General features: G+C 39.6%; 1 protein-coding gene across 1 annotated transcript; it reads left to right on the top strand.

Annotated features, from left to right (window-relative positions):
* The first annotated feature begins 56 nt into the window (after positions 1-56).
* On the top strand, positions 57-9,442 carry Ptip (PAX transcription activation domain interacting protein). Its single transcript, XM_068286305.1, has 8 exons — positions 57-391; positions 606-1,847; positions 1,916-2,695; positions 2,765-3,727; positions 3,800-5,507; positions 5,656-7,026; positions 7,105-7,336; positions 7,406-9,442. The coding sequence occupies exons 1-8, from the start codon at positions 317-319 to the stop codon at positions 8,007-8,009; spliced, it is 6,975 nt and encodes a 2,324-aa protein (XP_068142406.1). The 5' UTR covers positions 57-316; the 3' UTR covers positions 8,010-9,442.
* Positions 9,443-20,977: the final 11,535 nt, after the last annotated feature.

The following is a 20,977-nucleotide window of genomic DNA, read 5'->3' as shown; positions in this document are numbered from 1 at the left end:
CTAATGGCGTCCAATGCAATGCGTCTTTTAATTGAACCAAGTTGGCAGCCCAACAAGCATCAAAAATACAGGGGTTGGTATTGAAAGTGCCTCCGAAAAGAAAAAGAAAAAAAAATTAAAATTGGTGCAATTTAATAAAGTTAAAGCTTAAAAAAAGGTCGCGGTTCACTGTGTGTTGCCTGGCCACATTCAATAATTCAACTCCCAACCCTTATCTAAAGCTCGCAGTGGCGTGAAAAAAAGGTGAAATGTAAACGAAGAAACGGGAAGAACAACAAACACAAAGAAAAGGCGCATACGGCTAACACCACACACAATGGAGAACCTGAAAGTCAGTGAAAAGCTATTCGAAAATGTGATATATTTTGTACTCGGCAATTTGGATGAAGAGGTAATGCACCCTGGCTGCACTTTGTGCATGTTTTTATTGTGATCGAGAGAAACAAATGTGCATAATGTTTTAACCAAAGTGTTTTACGGCTGTTGGTCGGGGGGCCAGGGTAGGGTGACTCGTGAAAATGCGCGCCAATAATATTGCCGGCTAAATTTTTTGTGTAATGTGTGTATGTGGTTACTAAACTAATTTAATGTTATTTATCTTGTAGATTGAGCGTTTTTTAAAAAGCGGTGGAGCCCAATATAAATTGTATTTGTCGGATAAGATAACCCATTTAATATGTGCCACCAATTATTCCGAGGAGGAGTTGTCCATGAATTTGGATCTCTACAGCGCCATTCCAGTGACAGAGCAATGGATTCTACACAGTGCGAAATTGGGTCGAATGGCATCCACACGAGCCTTCGATCCCAGTCAGGTGCGTCTTATGCGGGGCATACGCGCCGCGGTCACGAATGTGGTGGCTAGCGATCGTCGTCGTCTTTATGCCATGCTCACCTACCACGGCGCTGTCGTCACGCATAGTTTTGGGGCCACGAATACGCATCTAGTGTGTGGAGCTGCCAATGGTGGAATCTACAACAAGGGATTGGCGTTGCCAAAAAATGCCATTAGCATTGTTACGCCCGATTGGGTAACGGATTGTCTGAAATGCAAAATGTGTCTTCCTGTCGAGTCTTATCATCCGAGACTGCTGAAACCCACGGAGAAAATACGATCGCAGAAGCACCAGCAGCAGCAACACCACCAGCAGCAGCAACAACAACAACATCAGCAACAGTTACAACAACAGCAGCAGCAGCAACAACAACAACAACAGCAGCAGCAGCAACAGAAGCAGCAGCAGCAGCTTCAACAAGTTCAGCAACAGCAGCAGCAATCACAACCAGCAGCAGCGACCTCAACATTATCGGAAATATTAAGTTTTGGCGAGGATAGCGCAGCTGCTAAAAGTATTGCCAATATTAAATCACAACTTCAGGCATCTGCAGAACAAATGCAGCAGCAACAGATGCCTGCCACACAGCAACAAGTAGTCTTTGTGCGGCCCCAAGCACAGCCGCAGCAGCAGCAACAACAACAACAACAACAACAGCAGCAACAACAACAACAAGCTCAGCAAGTTCAACAGGTGACACAAAGTCATCCACAACAGCAACAGATAATCATACAGCAGCAAAAGATTTTGCCAGGAAATCTGCAGCAGCAGCAACAACAACAGCAACCAAATCAACAACAACAAATTAAAAATATTTTGCAACAACAAAGGCAAATGAAAAACTCTCAACAGCAGCAGCAACAACAACAGCAACAGCATCAGCAGCAAATGCACCACCAACAACAACAGCAGCAACAACAACAACAACAACAACAGCAGCAGCAGCAACAACAACAACAGATTCAACACCAAATACAAGTGTTACAACAACAACAACAACAGCAACAACATGTAAGTTTTGTCTATTAATGAATTATTTTTAAAAATTCTGACTGTTTTTTTTAAACATCTCAATGCAGCCCGAGCCTCAGCAACAACAGCCGCAACAACAATCACCAAGACTACTTGCCACACCAACTGGACGTTTAACACCTCGAACACCACAGCCAACAACGGGTGTAACACCTCCACAACAGCAGCAACAAGTTGTTCAGCAACAGCAACAAGTAGTGCAACAACAAGTGGTTCAGCAACAGCAAGTGATACAGCAGCAACAACAAGTGGTCCAGCAACAACAAGTAGTCCAGCAACAACAAGTGGTCCAGCAACAACAACAGCAATCGATATCTCCACAAATGGTACATTTAATTAGACAACAACAACAATTGAACCAACAACAGATGCATTATCAACAACTAATACAAAGCGGCCAAACGCTGTCGCCACAACAATTACAACATCAGCGTCAGATTGCACAACAGCAACAGCAGCAACAACTACAGATGCAAGTGCAACAGCAACAATCGCAAGGTTTGCAACAACAGCAATCTCCGCGTATGGTGCAAAATCATTCGCCTGGCATGCCACCAAGTACGCCTTCGCCGTCGTTGCAGCAACAGCAGCAACATCATGCCAGCAGCAATATGTTGCCGCCACCACAATCGCCGCGGCAGCTACAATCACCGGCTCCACAAATGACGCCGCCGCCACCGCCTTCACCACAAAGTGCACAGCATTTGCGGCAACAGCAGCAGCAACAACAACAACAGCAGCAGCAATTGCAACAAAATCGACAGCATATGATAGGTTCACCGCAGCAGCCGCCAATGATGTCACCACAGCAACAGCAACAAATACAGGTAAGAAGAAGTAATAATTTCTTCAATGTGGCAACCGATTTACATTAATTTTTTCTTCTTTTAACGCAGCCCTTGCAACAACAACAACAAATGCAACCCTTCCAGCAGCCTGTGCATCAACAACAACGAATGCAATTGCAACAACAAATGGCCCAACAACAGCAACAAAGTCCGCAACATATATCAGCGCCACAATCACCACAAATTTCGCAAACACCGCCAATGCAAAGCAAACATCAACATCAGACTGTGGCGGGACAACAAACGTTACAGAAACCAATAGATCCGACTGATCCTGTACAGGTTGCCCAAGTGCTTAGTCGCTCAACACTTAGCAGTAATCAGGATTCGTTAATTATGCGACAACAACAATTGAAGCAACAGCAGCAACAACAATTGCAACAATCACAAATAGCTCCACAGCAGCAGCAACAACCTCAAACACCAACAATGCAACAGCAGCAGCCCCAACAGCCACAACAACAACCACAATCGCAACCTCAATCAACATCGTTACAGCAGCAACCTCAGCCACAATTGCAACAACAACATCCACAACAACAACAGCAGCAGCAACAGGCTTTGACACCACAACAACAACAACAACAGTTGGCAACTGGACAACAACAACAGGTTATGCCGCAGCGACATGTTATTAATACATCCACGGCACAAGGACAACAAATCATACAAAGTCATATGATGAATCTTCAACAAAAGCAGCAGCAGCAACAACAAGTGTTACATTTGCAACAACAACCGCAGCAGCAACAGATTCCACAGCAACAGCAGCCCCAATTACAACAACAGCAGCCGTTACAACAACAACAACAGCAGCAGCAACAACCCTTACAACAGCAAGTGCAGTTTACATCACAGCAACAAATTGCACTCGGAACCAGTGGACAAGTTCGCATCATTCAGCAGACCATTCAACCGCCGCCACAACAACAGCCGCAGCAACAACAACAACAGCAAGCTCAGCAACAACAATTGCAGTTGGGACAATTCCAACAGCAACAGCCGCAACAGGTACGCAAGAATTACTCTCTTTTGCTCTCGATTACAATTCAATTTAATTGAATTTAATTTTTTTGTTTTCAGCAAACAATTTCCCAGCAGATACAACAACAACAAACGCAACAAGTTTTGGGACAAACGCCACAACAACAACAGCAACAATCACAACAAACACAAGTGATGCAACAACCGCAGGGCAAGAAATTTTTAATTAGTCAACAGCAATTTAATCAGCTCAGTATGCAACAGCAGCAACAAATTTTGGCCCAGAATCAACAAAATCAAAATGTATTTATTGTAAATCAAACAAACATATCACAACAGCAGCAGCAGCAGCAACAACAACAGCAACAGCAACTTGCCCAGCAGCAGCAGCAACAACTTGCACAACAGCAGCAGCAACAACAACAAATGTTGCAACAACAGCAACCTGTATTGCCACAGCAGCAGCAGCAACAACGCATGCAAATGCAACAACCACAGCCGCAACAACAAATTGTTGTAAATCAACAAATTTTAAATGAACAGCAGCGTTTACAGTATATACAGCAACAACAAATGTTGCAACAAAAACAACAACAACAACAACAAACTCAGCAGCAGCAACTGGTTGGGCCACCGCAGCAACAGCAGCAACAAATACTTATACAACAACAACAGCAGCTGACACCGCAACAGCAGCAGCAACAAATTCTACAACAAAAACTGCCGATTGATGTGCAACAACAGCAGCAGCAACAACAACAGCAACAAATCATGCAGCAAGTTCTAATTAAACAACAACAATCGCCTCAACATCATCCACAAATGCAACAACCGCATTGGTCACCACGTAGCCCGGCCTCGGGCCAAATGCCGCCAACAACACCAGGCACACCTACAAGCAGTGCGCCGTCTCCTTTACCAGGCGGTCCAACCACACCACAGAGTCAGCAACAACAACAACAACAGCAGCAGGCACAACAACAATTCACGCCTCGTGTGCGTTCGCAAACCCCGTGGCCGGCACAACAACAACCACAACAGCAGCCACAGCAGCAGCAGCCACATCCTCAACAACAACAACAACAACCTATTGTGTTGCAACAGCCCCAACAACAACAACGAATCGTTTTAGATGAGAAAATGCACGCCCATTTTCTCTCACTAGATGCCCACAAACGAGCCGAATACATCACGAAATTAAATCAAAATAAGCCAAGGGTTATGCTCCGCCAACAAGTTTATCAGTCTCGCCCAGGAGCGCCAGGTAATGTGGTAGCTACACGACCCGCTGGCCCCGTGCCTGCTGGTCACATTATTGTTCAGAGTCAGATGCCCGCTGGCCTAACAGCCCAGCAGCAAGTCCTGTGGCTCCAACATCAGGGTACACGCCAAGTTGTTGTACGTGCCGGCGGGGCACCTGGTTTAAGTCCCATCCAACAACAACAACAGCCTGGAGCTGTGCCCCCACAACAGCAGCAGCAGCCACAACAACCACAACAAAGTCAGCCCTTCAATCCCAACGATCCCAATCAGCAGATCCTCTTACAGCGGCAACAATTGCGTGTACAACAGATTCCTATGCAACAGCAAGCACCACCACAGTTAAGCAAGCAGACAGTTCAGTTAATAACTGGTCCAAATGGTCAACTAATTGAACAGCAAACGATTGTACAGCAACAACAGCAGCCCTCATCGACTCCAGGTACACCGACAACACCAGGCGTCGTAAGCGGTGGCCCCATTCAAGTGGCAGGAACTCCAGGCACTGGCAATATAATGACACAAACTTTGGTCATGAGTTCAACTGGTAGGAAACAAAATCATATATCAGCTTAGTTATCATATGGCATCCACGTTTAATCAATTGCAAACTTTAACGAACGAGTTGGAATATGAATAGATGAAAGCGAAATAGAGCGAGAACGAAATACTCAATAGACTCTTTTGTTTTTCAGGTCCTGATGGACATTCACAGCAAACACCGCAGCAGATGAATTTGAAGACAAAAACTGCTCTGGCCAATATGCTTAGCAATCGGTTAGGCAATAATGGAACACAACAGCCTCAGCAACAAATTATAACAATGGCCGATGCCCAGCAACAACAACAGCCGCAGCAATCGCAACAAATTGTTCAACAAGTTGTTGTAACAGGATCTCAGCAGCAGCAGCAATTGTTAATCCAACAACAGCAACAACAACAGCAGCAGCAACAACAACAACAACAGATGGTTGTTCAGCAACAGATTGGTGGACCGCAACAACAGCAACAACATGTAGAACCAGCATCGGCAGCTGGTGCTCTACGCATGATGGGACAACAACACAATGCAGCAGTGGGTATAACTGGACCACCAAGAACTCAACAGGAGTTGCTTATGCTACAGCAGCAACAACAACAGCAGATGTTGCAACAGCAACAAATGCGACGAGTTGTCGCCGTGCCACAGCAGCAGCAGCAACAACAACAACAACAACAGCAGCAGCAGCAGCAACAGCAACCCCAGCAACATTTGGTGCAGCAACAAATCGTAGTTGCACCCACACAATCGCCACAGCAACAACAACTTCAGGTTGGTGTCGGTGTGCCAGTGCAAGGACCACCACATGGTTACATGCAGGTGCGTCCTGGACAACCGCCGATACCGATGCCACCGCGTCCTCAATTCTATGGTCACAATCCGAATCTTAAGCTGCCCGCCGATCTATTCCTCGTTGGTTGCACATTCTACATTGTGGAATATGATGAAACCGACAGTGATGAGTTGCCCATTTGGTTGGATACCATACGACAATTTGGCGGTGATATCGAGCGGGTCTATTGTCCACGTGTCACCCATGTCATCTGTCGCACCCAGAGACACGGAGTTGTGATGCAGGCTCTGCGCGATGCCAAACGTTGTGTGACCGCCTATTGGTTAAGTGATATTTGTCTAAAGCGGCAACTGATGCCACCATGGCAGCCATTGCATCTGCCGTTTCCAAGTCAATTCGGTTATCGTAAGCCCCTAGAACGTTACATTATCACATCGGAGGGTTTCGAGGGCGAAGAAGTTGTACGGCTACAACAAATGGCCGAGGAATGCGGTGCCATATACACATCATATTTGTCCAAAGTGAATACATTGGTTGTCTGCAAACAGCTGGAAGGCAATAAATTTAATGCGGCCAAAGAATGGAATATACCCATGGTGAATGCCCTCTGGCTGAGCGATGTATGCATTGGCAATCTCAGCGGTCTTACCCAATACGAGACGCCCAAATACCAGCAATACAATCTAGTGGCTCCATTCCGCATTGAATGCAATTTGGTGCCCCATTTACTTGGTAATTTTCCCCCAGATTCTTTTTACTTGATAACTTATAATTTAATATGTATTTGTTTTGTTTATTTTCGCACTGCAGCTGCCTGGAAAGCTCCCATCAATCTCACACAAGAGGCACACGAACGTGTCAAACGTCATTTGTCTGATCCATTTAATAACGAGCAGAAATTGAAGCGACAGAAACTAAACATTTTCCAACAGGAACAACTGCCAGAGCAAATAGTATGCATTGAATATCCACAGACGACAAAACCTCCCAAGGTGATTTTCTCACAAGTGGCTGATGCTGAGGCTCTTAAGAAGGCTGTGCTGTAAGTGTGCAAGAGAAGAGAGAAGATGAAAACCAGAATTTAACCTTCTTTCCATTTTGCGTTTTGCAGACTCTTGGGCGGCATTGTTGTGGATAGTCCGGAGGAGGCCACCCATTTGGTGATGACACGCGAGAGTCGCACCTGTAAATTAATTCAGGCTTGCTGCCATGTTGATTATGTGCTAAAATCCAGCTGGCTGGTGGAGAGCGCCAAGGCCGGCAAATTTGTGCCAACCGAACCGTATCGCATACAACAAATTCCAGTCGATGAGAATCTACAATTTGATTTGGACACGGTGCTATGCTCTCCGACACGTTCCACATTGTTTGCGGGCAAACATTTCTATGTGACACCCGATGTCTTTCCGGCGCGTGATGATATCATTCGAATGATAGAGTCCTCTGGTGGCAAAGTGGAGCTCAAGAGACGGAGTGGTGCAGCTGTGGCAGAGGCACATGTGCAGGCCCCCGATTCATATATTATAGTTACATGCCCCACGGATATGCATCTTTGTGCCGATTTGACGCGGCATGGTAATCCGAAGTGTCACATTGTGTCAACCGAATTTGTGATGAGCTCAATACTACGGCAGCAGCTAGAAATTGAACCCAATTTAATACCTTATTTGTATAACAATAATATTGCCAATAGCTGCAACAACAACAAATCCTAGCGACGACACCTTCGTCGTCTGTTCTGAACCTATAATCCAGCTACTATCACTCAGATAAGGTCCTCTAGATTGTAGAAGGATTAGTTTTTTTTTTTTTTTGTAATAAGTTGCTTCAACATGAATCTAGTCTGCTGAATTCATCAGTTTTCTTGTATGCACGATATGACGTGGCCTGTCTTTATTCATTACACACACATACATACATACATATACATAGATAAGTAGTAATATTTTCGGCTTTAGCAAATTGTCCATTTCTATGCGCGCCCGTTAAAAATAAGTACATGCCACTCACTGCCTGCATAAGGACTGTTGACTTAGACTGATTACCATGTAGTGGATCCAAGGGCAATCTTTGTGCTTATCCCATCACCATTCTTAATAGTGCAATCATTAAGTTTCCAAGTTATCTTTCTCTCTCTCTCTCTCTATCTCTATGATATTTTTGCAATACCTTGCATGATTACTTTTACACATCTAGAAGATCCTCCTTACATATCGTATTCTAAATTCAAAACTCTCAGGGCATTCCTATGGGATAGACACGACTGCAGTTCTTTATTTATACTTAACTCAGTTTTGTGGCTAATTAAGGTGTGTGTGTCTGTGTGTGTGTTAGTTTGTGTATGTCTTTGTGTAAAATTTGAATGTATAAGTTAACTTTTTCCAACATTTGTACTCCACACTAGATCATTTAGTTTTCTTTATTAGTTCTTATTAACGAATCAATAATATAGATTTATAATTTTGCTCTTAGATCAGCAATAAATTCGATAATATATATATATTTATTTATTGCTGTAAGCTAGTATATAGATCAAATAATCAGCAAGTCATCAACTAGCTAGTCCACACAATATCGGGCATAAGATCATTTTAATTTGCCATGAGAAGCGCTTAACAAGATTTAAAATATAGTTATACATTTATTTGTACATTGAGAAAATTTGCAATTCATTACAATTTATAATTTACGTTTGTTAAATATTAATGTAGGCATTACCGACTAACAATATATGCATATATATATATACATATATATATATATATCTAAGAATAGAGTGTAAAAGGATCGATCTATCAAGAAATGTTGTAGCTGTAAGGTTTGTGCAACAATTCAACAAAATTAAACAATCATTCTCTATATATTTTTGTAGGTCGAAAACCATCATATACAAATAAATATATATATATGCATGTTTGGGAAAGTTATATATGTAGCTATATATATTCATAATTTTTTTTAGAGTATACGAAATGTTTCACAGAAATTTACAATTGCTGGCTACTAGAGTTAAAAACCTTAATACATAAGTAGGTAAACCCGATTTTATATATTTAACAAAAAACAATAAAAATTGTACAATTGAATTTAGAATAAGATTTAGTTAGGGCTTATACGAACTGTAAAAAATAAAACACATAAAATAGTACATACTTTGTTTTAGTTGTTTGTAACTTAACATATTACTAACTGAAGCCTGTCGCAGGCTTTAGTTCCGCAGGACGTTCATTGACTTCGACGGGACAAGCTTTTTTGGAGTCTTAGGTCGATCAGTCTGTATTCAAGGAAACACTATATCCTCCGAGAAATACTGCTCGAATTTTTGTAAGGGGGCGAGTCAGAAAAATGGACAAAAAGTCCTCTTGTCAAGTGGTAGTCCTTGATGATCCTCTTATACTGACATTAACTGATCCTGGAACGTGCTTTAGGAAGCTGAGATAAAACTTGTTCGTCTAAAAAAAATTTCAAATACCTATCGATTGATTTAAAGGATCAGGATGAAAGTGTTGTCAAAAAATTCCAATTATCAATGCCCAAAGTCGGTGCAAAGGACACCACATAGAGCTGAGATATCAAGTATTTTATGGTTTTTGTTCAGTTTTTTAGTTTAACATTTTTTTTTAATGTGTAACAGACTTTTGGGCAATTGAATTTTTGAATTTGGCGGGCAGCGAAATTTGAAGTTATAACGATCAAATTTGCACTGGGGAAAATATGAAATACCAGGCCAACAGAATTACCTAGTAGGTGACTGCCTTAAAATTTTTATGAAATATGTAACGGACTTTTGGGCATTTGAATTTTTAAATTTATCCGCCAGGCGGGATTTTTGAATTTGGCGGGCGACGAAATTAGAAGTTTTAACGACGAAAATCGCACTGGGGAAAATATGAAATACCAGGCCAACAGAATTACTTAGTAGGTGGATAGTTTAAAATTTTTGCAAAAAGTCCTTATAACTAGGTCATTTCAAGGACGATCAGGATATCCTTTGGTCAGATTGTAGTCCTTGTTGATCCTCATCGAGTGACACTATCAGATCCTGGAATGTCCTTTTGGGAGCTGAGATAAAAGGACTTTTTTGCTAAAAGAAAAAACGCAAATATCTCGCTAGTCCTTTGAAGGATCACGACGAATCTGATGTCAAAAGATTCGAATCGTCAAGGACAATAGTTGGTGCAAAGGACATGGCTATAGTCCTTCGGAGAGCGGAGATATTGAGGATTTTGTAGTTTTCCTCAGATTTTTTTGTCCTTCGCTTCAATTTGGGACTTGGAAAAAATGACAAGTCCAAAAATCAGAAAACTGCTCATAACTCCGTCATTTCAAGGACGAGAGGAATGTCTTTTGGCGTGAGGAAGCTTCTTTACCATGTGCATCGATTTACATCCTCAGGTCCTGGGATGTCCTACGGATAGCTGAGAACAAGGACCTTTTCAGAATATTTCATGTCCTTCATCCTTAGATGACCCCCAGTTTTTTTCATGCCAATACGTAAAGATCATCAAGGACATCATAGGAAGGCATGTCTTTTCGTCCTGCGGCAGGATTTGTGGATTTTAGAGCTAAAAAACGAAAAAAAGGACTATTTTCTAGAGCTTATAACTTCGCAGGACATTGACCGAATTCGACAGGACATATCTTTTCTGGTTCTCCAGGATCAGGACTATCGAACTGCATTCAAGGATTTTCAATATCCTTACAAAAATATTGCTTGAATTGTTGTAAGGGGGAGAGTCAGAAAAATGGCCAAAAATCGCAAAAATACAAGAAATATCCTTATTACTCAGCCATTTCAAGGACGATCAGGATGTTCTTTGGTCAGATTGTAGTCCTTGGTGACCCGCATCGACTGACACTATCAGATCCTGGAATGTCCTTTTGGGAGCTGAGATAAAAGGACTTTTTTGCTGAAAGAAAAAAGGCAAATATCTCGAGAGTCCTTTGAAGGATCAGGACGAATCTGATGTCAAAAGATTCGAATCATCAAGGACAATAGTTGGTGCAAAGGACATGGCTATAGTCCTTCGGAGAGCGGAGATATTAAGGATTTTGTAGTTTTCCTCAGATTTTGTTGTCCTTTGCTTCAATTTGGGACTTGGAAAAAATTACAAGTCCAAAAATCAGAAAACTGCTCATAACTCCGTCATTTCAAGGACGAGAGGAATGTCTTTTGGCGTGAGGAAGCTTCTTTACCATGTGCATCGATTTACATCCTCAGGTCCTGGGATGTCCTACGGATAGCTGAGAACAAGGACCTTTTCAGAATATTTCATGTCCTTCATCCTTAGATGACCCCCAGTTTTTTTCATGCCAATACGTAAAGATCATCAAGGACATCTTAAGGAGCCATGTCCTTTCGTCCTGCGGCAGGATTTGTGGATTTCAGAGCTAAAAAACGAAAAAAGGATTATTTACTCGAGCTTATAACTTCGTAGATGGGATAAAAGGACTTTTTTGTTTAAAGAAAAAAAGGCAAATATCTAGCGAGTCCTTTAAAGGATCAAGGAGTCAGAAAAATGGACAAAAAGTCGCAGAAATACCACAAATGTCCTTATAACTCGGCCATTTCAAAGACGATCAGATTTCCTTTTGTCAAGTGGTAGTCCTTGATGATCCCCTTATACTGACATTAACTGATCCTGGAACGTGCTTCAGGAAGCTGAGAAAAAACTTTTTCGTCTAAAAAAAAGATTCAAATACCTAGCGATTCATTTAAAGGATCAGGATGAAAGTGTTGTCAAAAAATTCCAATTATCAATGCCCAAAGTCGGTGCAAAGGACACCACATAGAGCTGAGATATCAAGTATTTTATGGTTTTTGTTCAGTTTTTTAGTTTAACATTTTTTTTTAATGTGTAACAGACTTTTGGGCAATTGAATTTTTGAATTTGGCGGGCAGCGAAATTTGAAGTTATAACGATCAAATTTGCACTGGGGAAAATATGAAATACCAGGCCAACAGAATTACCTAGTAGGTGACTGCTTTAAAATTTTTATGAAATATGTAACGGACTTTTCGGCATTTGAATTTTTAAATTTATCCGCCAGTCGGGATTTTTAAATTTGGCGGGCGACGAAATTATAAGTTTTAACGACGAAAATCGCACTGGGGAAAATATGAAATACCAGGCCAACATAATTACCTAGTAGGTGACTGCTTTAAAATTTTTATGAAATGTGTAACGGACTTTTCGGCATTTAAATTTTTAAATTTATCCGCCAGGCGGGAATTTTGAATTTGGCGGGCGACGAAATTAGAAGCTTTAGCGACGAAATTCGCACTGGGGAAAATATGAAATACCAGGCCAACAGAATTACCTAGTAGGTGACTGCTTTAAAATTTTTATGAAATGTGTAACGGACTTTTCGGCATTTAAATTTTTAAATTTATCCGCCAGGAGGGATTTTTGAATTTGGCGGGCGACGAAATTAGAAGTTTTAACGACGAAAATCGCACTGGGGAAAATATGAAATACCAGGCCAACAGAATTACTTAGTAGGCAACTGCTTTAAAATTTTTATGAAATGTGTAATGGACTTTTGGGCATTTGAATTTTTAAATTTAACCGCCAGGCGGGATTTTTGAATTTGGCGGGCGACGAAATTAGAAGTTTTAACGACGAAAATCGCACTGGGGAAAATATGAAATACCAGGCCAACAGAATTACTCAGTAGGTGGATAGTTTAAAATTTTTCCAAAAAGTCCTTATAACTAGGTCATTTCAAGGACGATCAGGATGTCTTTTGGTCAGATGATAGTCCTTGTTGATCCTCATCGAGTGACACTATCAGATCCTGGAATGTCCTTTTGGGAGCTGAGATAAAAGGACTTTTTTGCTAAAAGAAAAAAACGCAAATATCTCGCTAGTCCTTTGAAGGATCACGACGAATCTGATGTCAAAAGATTCGAATCGTCAAGGACAATAGTTGGTGCAAAGAACATGGCTATAGTCCTTCGGAGAGCGGAGATATTAAGGATTTTGTAGTTTTCCTCAGATTTTTTTGTCCTTCGCTTCAATTTGGGACTTGGAAAAAATGACAAGTCCAAAAATCAGAAAACTGCTCATAACTCGGCCATTTCAAGGACGAGAGGAATGTCTTTTGGCGTGAGGAAGCTCCTTTACCATGTGCATCGATTTACATCCTCAGGTCCTGTGATGTCCTTCGGATAGCTGAGAACAAGGACCTTTTCAGAATATTTCATGTCCTTCATCCTTAGATGACCCCCAGTTTTTTTTCATGCCAATATGTGGAGATGATCAAGGACATCTTAAGGAGCCATGTCCTTTCGTCCTGCGGCAGGATTTGTGGATTTTAGAGCTAAAAAACGAAAAAAGGATTATTTTCTAGAGCTTATAACTTCGCAGGACATTGACCGAATTCGACAGGACATATCTTTTCTGGTTCTCCAGGATCAGGACTATCGAACTGCATTCAAGGATTTTCAATATCCTTACAAAAATATTGCTTGAATTGTTGTAAGGGGGAGAGTCAGAAAAATGGCCAAAAATCGCAAAAATACAAGAAATATCCTTATTACTCAGCCATTTCAAGGACGATCAGGATGTCTTTTTTTCAGATGATAGTCCTTGTTGATCCTCATCGAGTGACACTATCAGATCCTGGAATGTCCTTTTGGGAGCTGAGATAAAAGGACTTTTTGCTAAAAGAAAAAACGCAAATATCTCGCTAGTCCTTTGAAGGATCACGACGAATCTGATGTCAAAAGATTCGAATCGTCAAGGACAATAGTTGGTGCAAAGGACATGGCTATAGTCCTTCGGAGAGCGGAGATATTGAGGATTTTGTAGTTTTCCTCAGATTTTTTTGTCCTTCGCTTCAATTTGGGACTTGGAAAAAATGACAAGTCCAAAAATCAGAAAACTGCTCATAACTCCGTCATTTCAAGGACGAGAGGAATGTCTTTTGGCGTGAGGAAGCTTCTTTACCATGTGCATCGATTTACATCCTCAGGTCCTGGGATGTCCTACGGATAGCTGAGAACAAGGACCTTTTCAGAATATTTCATGTCCTTCATCCTTAGATGACCCCCAGTTTTTTTCATGCCAATACGTAAAGATCATCAAGGACATCATAGGAAGGCATGTCTTTTCGTCCTGCGGCAGGATTTGTGGATTTTAGAGCTAAAAAACGAAAAAAGGACTATTTTCTAGAGCTTATAACTTCGCAGGACATTGACCGAATTCGACAGGACATATCTTTTCTGGTTCTCCAGGATCAGGACTATCGAACTGCATTCAAGGATTTTCAATATCCTTACAAAAATATTGCTTGAATTGTTGTAAGGGGGAGAGTCAGAAAAATGGCCAAAAATCGCAAAAATACAAGAAATATCCTTATTACTCAGCCATTTCAAGGACGATCAGGATGTTCTTTGGTCAGATTGTAGTCCTTGGTGACCCGCATCGACTGACACTATCAGATCCTGGAATGTCCTTTTGGGAGCTGAGATAAAAGGACTTTTTTGCTGAAAGAAAAAAGGCAAATATCTCGAGAGTCCTTTGAAGGATCAGGACGAATCTGATGTCAAAAGATTCGAATCATCAAGGACAATAGTTGGTGCAAAGGACATGGCTATAGTCCTTCGGAGAGCGGAGATATTAAGGATTTTGTAGTTTTCCTCAGATTTTGTTGTCCTTTGCTTCAATTTGGGACTTGGAAAAAATTACAAGTCCAAAAATCAGAAAACTGCTCATAACTCCGTCATTTCAAGGACGAGAGGAATGTCTTTTGGCGTGAGGAAGCTTCTTTACCATGTGCATCGATTTACATCCTCAGGTCCTGGGATGTCCTACGGATAGCTGAGAACAAGGACCTTTTCAGAATATTTCATGTCCTTCATCCTTAGATGACCCCCAGTTTTTTCATGCCAATACGTAAAGATCATCAAGGACATCTTAAGGAGCCATGTCCTTTCGTCCTGCGGCAGGATTTGTGGATTTCAGAGCTAAAAAACGAAAAAAGGATTATTTACTCGAGCTTATAACTTCGTAGATGGGATAAAAGGACTTTTTTGTTTAAAGAAAAAAGGCAAATATCTAGCGAGTCCTTTAAAGGATCAAGGAGTCAGAAAAATGGACAAAAAGTCGCAGAAATACCACAAATGTCCTTATAACTCGGCCATTTCAAAGACGATCAGATTTCCTTTTGTCAAGTGGTAGTCCTTGATGATCCCCTTATACTGACATTAACTGATCCTGGAACGTGCTTCAGGAAGCTGAGAAAAAAACTTTTTCGTCTAAAAAAAAGATTCAAATACCTAGCGATTCATTTAAAGGATCAGGATGAAAGTGTTGTCAAAAAATTCCAATTATCAATGCCCAAAGTCGGTGCAAAGGACACCACATAGAGCTGAGATATCAAGTATTTTATGGTTTTTGTTCAGTTTTTTAGTTTAACATTTTTTTTTAATGTGTAACAGACTTTTGGGCAATTGAATTTTTGAATTTGGCGGGCAGCGAAATTTGAAGTTATAACGATCAAATTTGCACTGGGGAAAATATGAAATACCAGGCCAACAGAATTACCTAGTAGGTGACTGCTTTAAAATTTTTATGAAATATGTAACGGACTTTTCGGCATTTGAATTTTTAAATTTATCCGCCAGTCGGGATTTTTAAATTTGGCGGGCGACGAAATTATAAGTTTTAACGACGAAAATCGCACTGGGGAAAATATGAAATACCAGGCCAACATAATTACCTAGTAGGTGACTGCTTTAAAATTTTTATGAAATGTGTAACGGACTTTTCGGCATTTAAATTTTTAAATTTATCCGCCAGGCGGGAATTTTGAATTTGGCGGGCGACGAAATTAGAAGCTTTAGCGACGAAATTCGCACTGGGGAAAATATGAAATACCAGGCCAACAGAATTACCTAGTAGGTGACTGCTTTAAAATTTTTATGAAATGTGTAACGGACTTTTCGGCATTTAAATTTTTAAATTTATCCGCCAGGAGGGATTTTTGAATTTGGCGGGCGACGAAATTAGAAGTTTTAACGACGAAAATCGCACTGGGGAAAATATGAAATACCAGGCCAACAGAATTACTCAGTAGGTGGATAGTTTAAAATTTTTCCAAAAAGTCCTTATAACTAGGTCATTTCAAGGACGATCAGGATGTCTTTTGGTCAGATGATAGTCCTTGTTGATCCTCATCGAGTGACACTATCAGATCCTGGAATGTCCTTTTGGGAGCTGAGATAAAAGGACTTTTTTGCTAAAAGAAAAAACGCAAATATCTCGCTAGTCCTTTGAAGGATCACGACGAATCTGATGTCAAAAGATTCGAATCGTCAAGGACAATAGTTGGTGCAAAGAACATGGCTATAGTCCTTCGGAGAGCGGAGATATTAAGGATTTTGTAGTTTTCCTCAGATTTTTTTGTCCTTCGCTTCAATTTGGGACTTGGAAAAAATGACAAGTCCAAAAATCAGAAAACTGCTCATAACTCGGCCATTTCAAGGACGAGAGGAATGTCTTTTGGCGTGAGGAAGCTCCTTTACCATGTGCATCGATTTACATCCTCAGGTCCTGTGATGTCCTTCGGATAGCTGAGAACAAGGACCTTTTCAGAATATTTCATGTCCTTCATCCTTAGATGACCCCCAGTTTTTTTCATGCCAATATGTGGAGATGATCAAGGACATCTTAAGGAGCCATGTCCTTTCGTCCTGCGGCAGGATTTGTGGATTTTAGAGCTAAAAAACGAAAAAAGGATTATTTTCTAGAGCTTATAACTTCGCAGGACATTGACCGAATTCGACAGGACATATCTTTTCTGGTTCTCCAGGATCAGGACTATCGAACTGCATTCAAGGATTTTCAATATCCTTACAAAAATATTGCTTGAATTGTTGTAAGGGGGAGAGTCAGAAAAATGGCCAAAAATCGCAAAAATACAAGAAATATCCTTATTACTCAGCCATTTCAAGGACGATCAGGATGTCTTTTTTTCAGATGATAGTCCTTGTTGATCCTCATCGAGTGACACTATCAGATCCTGGAATGTCCTTTTGGGAGCTGAGATAAAAGGACTTTTTTGCTAAAAGAAAAAACGCAAATATCTCGCTAGTCCTTTGAAGGATCACGACGAATCTGATGTCAAAAGATTCGAATCGTCAAGGACAATAGTTGGTGCAAAGGACATGGCTATAGTCCTTCGGAGAGCGGAGATATTAAGGATTTTGTAGTTTTCCTCAGATTTTGTTGTCCTTTGCTTCAATTTGGGACTTGGAAAAAATTACAAGTCCAAAAATCAGAAAACTGCTCATAACTCCGTCATTTCAAGGACGAGAGGAATGTCTTTTGGCGTGAGGAAGCTTCTTTACCATGTGCATCGATTTACATCCTCAGGTCCTGGGATGTCCTACGGATAGCTGAGAACAAGGACCTTTTCAGAATATTTCATGTCCTTCATCCTTAGATGACCCCCAGTTTTTTTCATGCCAATACGTAAAGATCATCAAGGACATCTTAAGGAGCCATGTCCTTTCGTCCTGCGGCAGGATTTGTGGATTTCAGAGCTAAAAAACGAAAAAAGGATTATTTACTCGAGCTTATAACTTCGTAGATGGGATAAAAGGACTTTTTTGTTTAAAGAAAAAAGGCAAATATCTAGCGAGTCCTTTAAAGGATCAAGGAGTCAGAAAAATGGACAAAAAGTCGCAGAAATACCACAAATGTCCTTATAACTCGGCCATTTCAAAGACGATCAGATTTCCTTTTGTCAAGTGGTAGTCCTTGATGATCCCCTTATACTGACATTAACTGATCCTGGAACGTGCTTCAGGAAGCTGAGAAAAAACTTTTTCGTCTAAAAAAAAGATTCAAATACCTAGCGATTCATTTAAAGGATCAGGATGAAAGTGTTGTCAAAAAATTCCAATTATCAATGCCCAAAGTCGGTGCAAAGGACACCACATAGAGCTGAGATATCAAGTATTTTATGGTTTTTGTTCAGTTTTTTTAGTTTAACATTTTTTTTAATGTGTAACAGACTTTTGGGCAATTGAATTTTTGAATTTGGCGGGCAGCGAAATTTGAAGTTATAACGATCAAATTTGCACTGGGGAAAATATGAAATACCAGGCCAACAGAATTACCTAGTAGGTGACTGCTTTAAAATTTTTATGAAATATGTAACGGACTTTTCGGCATTTGAATTTTTAAATTTATCCGCCAGTCGGGATTTTTAAATTTGGCGGGCGACGAAATTAGAAGTTTTAACGACGAAAATCGCACTGGGGAAAATATGAAATACCAGGCCAACAGAATTACCTAGTAGGTGACTGCTTTAAAATTTTTATGAAATGTGTAACGGAGTTTTCGGCATTTAAATTTTTAAATTTATCCGCCAGGAGGGATTTTTGAATTTGGCGGGCGACGAAATTAGAAGTTTTAACGACGAAAATTACACTGGGGAAAATATGAAATACCAGGCCAACAGAATTACTTAGTAGGCAACTGCTTTAAAATTTTTATGAAATGTGTAACGGACTTTTAGGCATTTGAATTTTTAAATTTAACCGCCAGGCGGGATTTTTGAATTTGGCGGGCGACGAAATTAGAAGTTTTAACGACGAAATTCGCACTGGGGAAAATATGAAATACCAGGCCAACAGAATTACTTAGTAGGCAACTGCTTTAAAACTTTTATGAAATGTGTAACGGACTTTTAGGCATTTGAATTTTTAAATTTAACCGCCAGGCGGGATTTTTGAATTTGGCGGGCGACGAAATTAGAAGTTTTAACGACGAAATTCGCACTGGGGAAAATATGAAATACCAGGCCAACAGAATTACTTAGTAGGCAACTGCTTTAAAACTTTTATGAAATGTGTAACGGACTTTTAGGCATTTGAATTTTTAAATTTAACCGCCAGGCGGGATTTTTGAATTTGGCGGGCGACGAAATTAGAAGTTTTAACGACGAAAATCGCACTGGGGAAAATATGAAATACCAGGCCAACAGAATTACTCAGTAGGTGGATAGTTTAAAATTTTTCCAAAAAGTCCTTATAACTAGGTCATTTCAAGGACGATCAGGATGTCTTTTGGTCAGATGATAGTCCTTGTTGATCCTCATCGAGTGACACTATCAGATCCTGGAATGTCCTTTTGGGAGCTGAGATAAAAGGACTTTTTTGCTAAAAGAAAAAACGCAAATATCTCGCTAGTCCTTTGAAGGATCACGACGAATCTGATGTCAAAAGATTCGAATCGTCAAGGACAATAGTTGGTGCAAAGAACATGGCTATAGTCCTGCGGAGAGCGGAGACATTAAGGATTTTGTAGTTTTCCTCAGATTTTTTTGTCCTTTGCTTCAATTTGGGACTTGGAAAAAATTACAAGTCCAAAAAACAGAAATGTTCTCAAAACTTGGTCATTTGAAGAATGATGTGGGTGTCCTCTATCCAGCTTGAAGTCCTTGTCCATGTGTGTCGATTGTCCTGGAATGTCCTTCGAATGAGATAAAGGACCTTTTTGGAAAACGGCATGTCCTGCAATCTAAATGACCAACACTGTGGTTGATGCCAATCTATGGAGATCATAAAGGCCATCCTAGAAATAATTACCTAAATTCATTTCCCACTGACCCCGCGTAAATAAAAACAACTCTACAATATTTAATTTCATTTTGTTTTTATTTGTGTTTTTCGGTTTTTGTTTATTTGTTAAAGAAACTTACGAATCAAGTTTTTTTTAATGTATTTTACAGACGAGGTTGGTGGCCTTCTTTTGTTTGCTCTTAGTTAAACAATAACATAATCAATTTACACCAGTAAAACCAAAAAATAAACTTACGACCTAACTTAGGCTAATGCTACACCTACAATTTAAATTCACAATTACAAATTACTTATACTAATATGTATTTTGTATGTATATATATATATATATGTATATATCTAAATTAATATATTTTAATGTAAAAAAAAAAAATATATATATATATTTTTATATATATTAAGTTTACATTTGCTTCTGAAATAAGTTATAAATATTTTTTTTATGGTTCATAGGATAACTATTAAATTTTATTACGTACACTTATAACTATAATTTATATATATATCTATATATATATATATATATTTACATACATAACCATGGTAATATTTTGTATTCATATTTATATATATATATATATATATATATATATATATATATATATATTCATATATATAGGGAAATATATGCAATGTACAGTGTGCTTGAAAAATTAACAATATTCGCTTATAAAATCTGCATAAATTTTCTTTTGCCATTCAATACTTCTATTTTTATAATTTTTGTATTTACATCAAATAAAAACCGGGAAAATTTTTGTATGGTTATTTAAATTTATCGTTATCGAATTGAAACGTTGTATGTGAGTGTGTGTGTGTTTGTTTTGGGTGTGTGTATGTACAATAATATATAGTATTTAAAACCGCTTACTACAACGCCATAAAATGTTATTTTCACTCCTTTCTTTTTTAGCTTGGATATAAAAAATTTGTAAAAATAAAAAGAGCACATATGACAAATAAATTTATTCACAGGGTCGAGAAATTATGCAATACGTTTTTTAAATTTATTCAGTAATTAGATATTAATGCAAAGGGTTAAGGAAGAAAAAAAAAAAAAAAAAAAAACAGCTAAAGATTATTAAA

Source organism: Drosophila tropicalis, unplaced genomic scaffold (assembly GCF_018151085.1).
Source record: "Drosophila tropicalis isolate 14030-0801.00 unplaced genomic scaffold, ASM1815108v1 contig_443, whole genome shotgun sequence".
Classification (NCBI taxonomy): Eukaryota; Metazoa; Arthropoda; class Insecta; order Diptera; family Drosophilidae; genus Drosophila; species Drosophila tropicalis.
This window is presented reverse-complemented; position numbering and strand designations above follow the sequence as displayed.

Excerpts from the sequence above, each read along its gene's own strand:
- Ptip (XM_068286305.1), top strand. The coding sequence starts at position 317 with ATGGAGAACCTGAAAGTCAGTGAAAAGCTATTCGAAAATGTGATATAT. Across the intron at positions 392-605 it reads TCGGCAATTTGGATGAAGAG|ATTGAGCGTTTTTTAAAAAG; the intron begins GTAATGCACCCT and ends TTTATCTTGTAG. Across the intron at positions 1,848-1,915 it reads AACAACAACAGCAACAACAT|CCCGAGCCTCAGCAACAACA; the intron begins GTAAGTTTTGTC and ends ATCTCAATGCAG.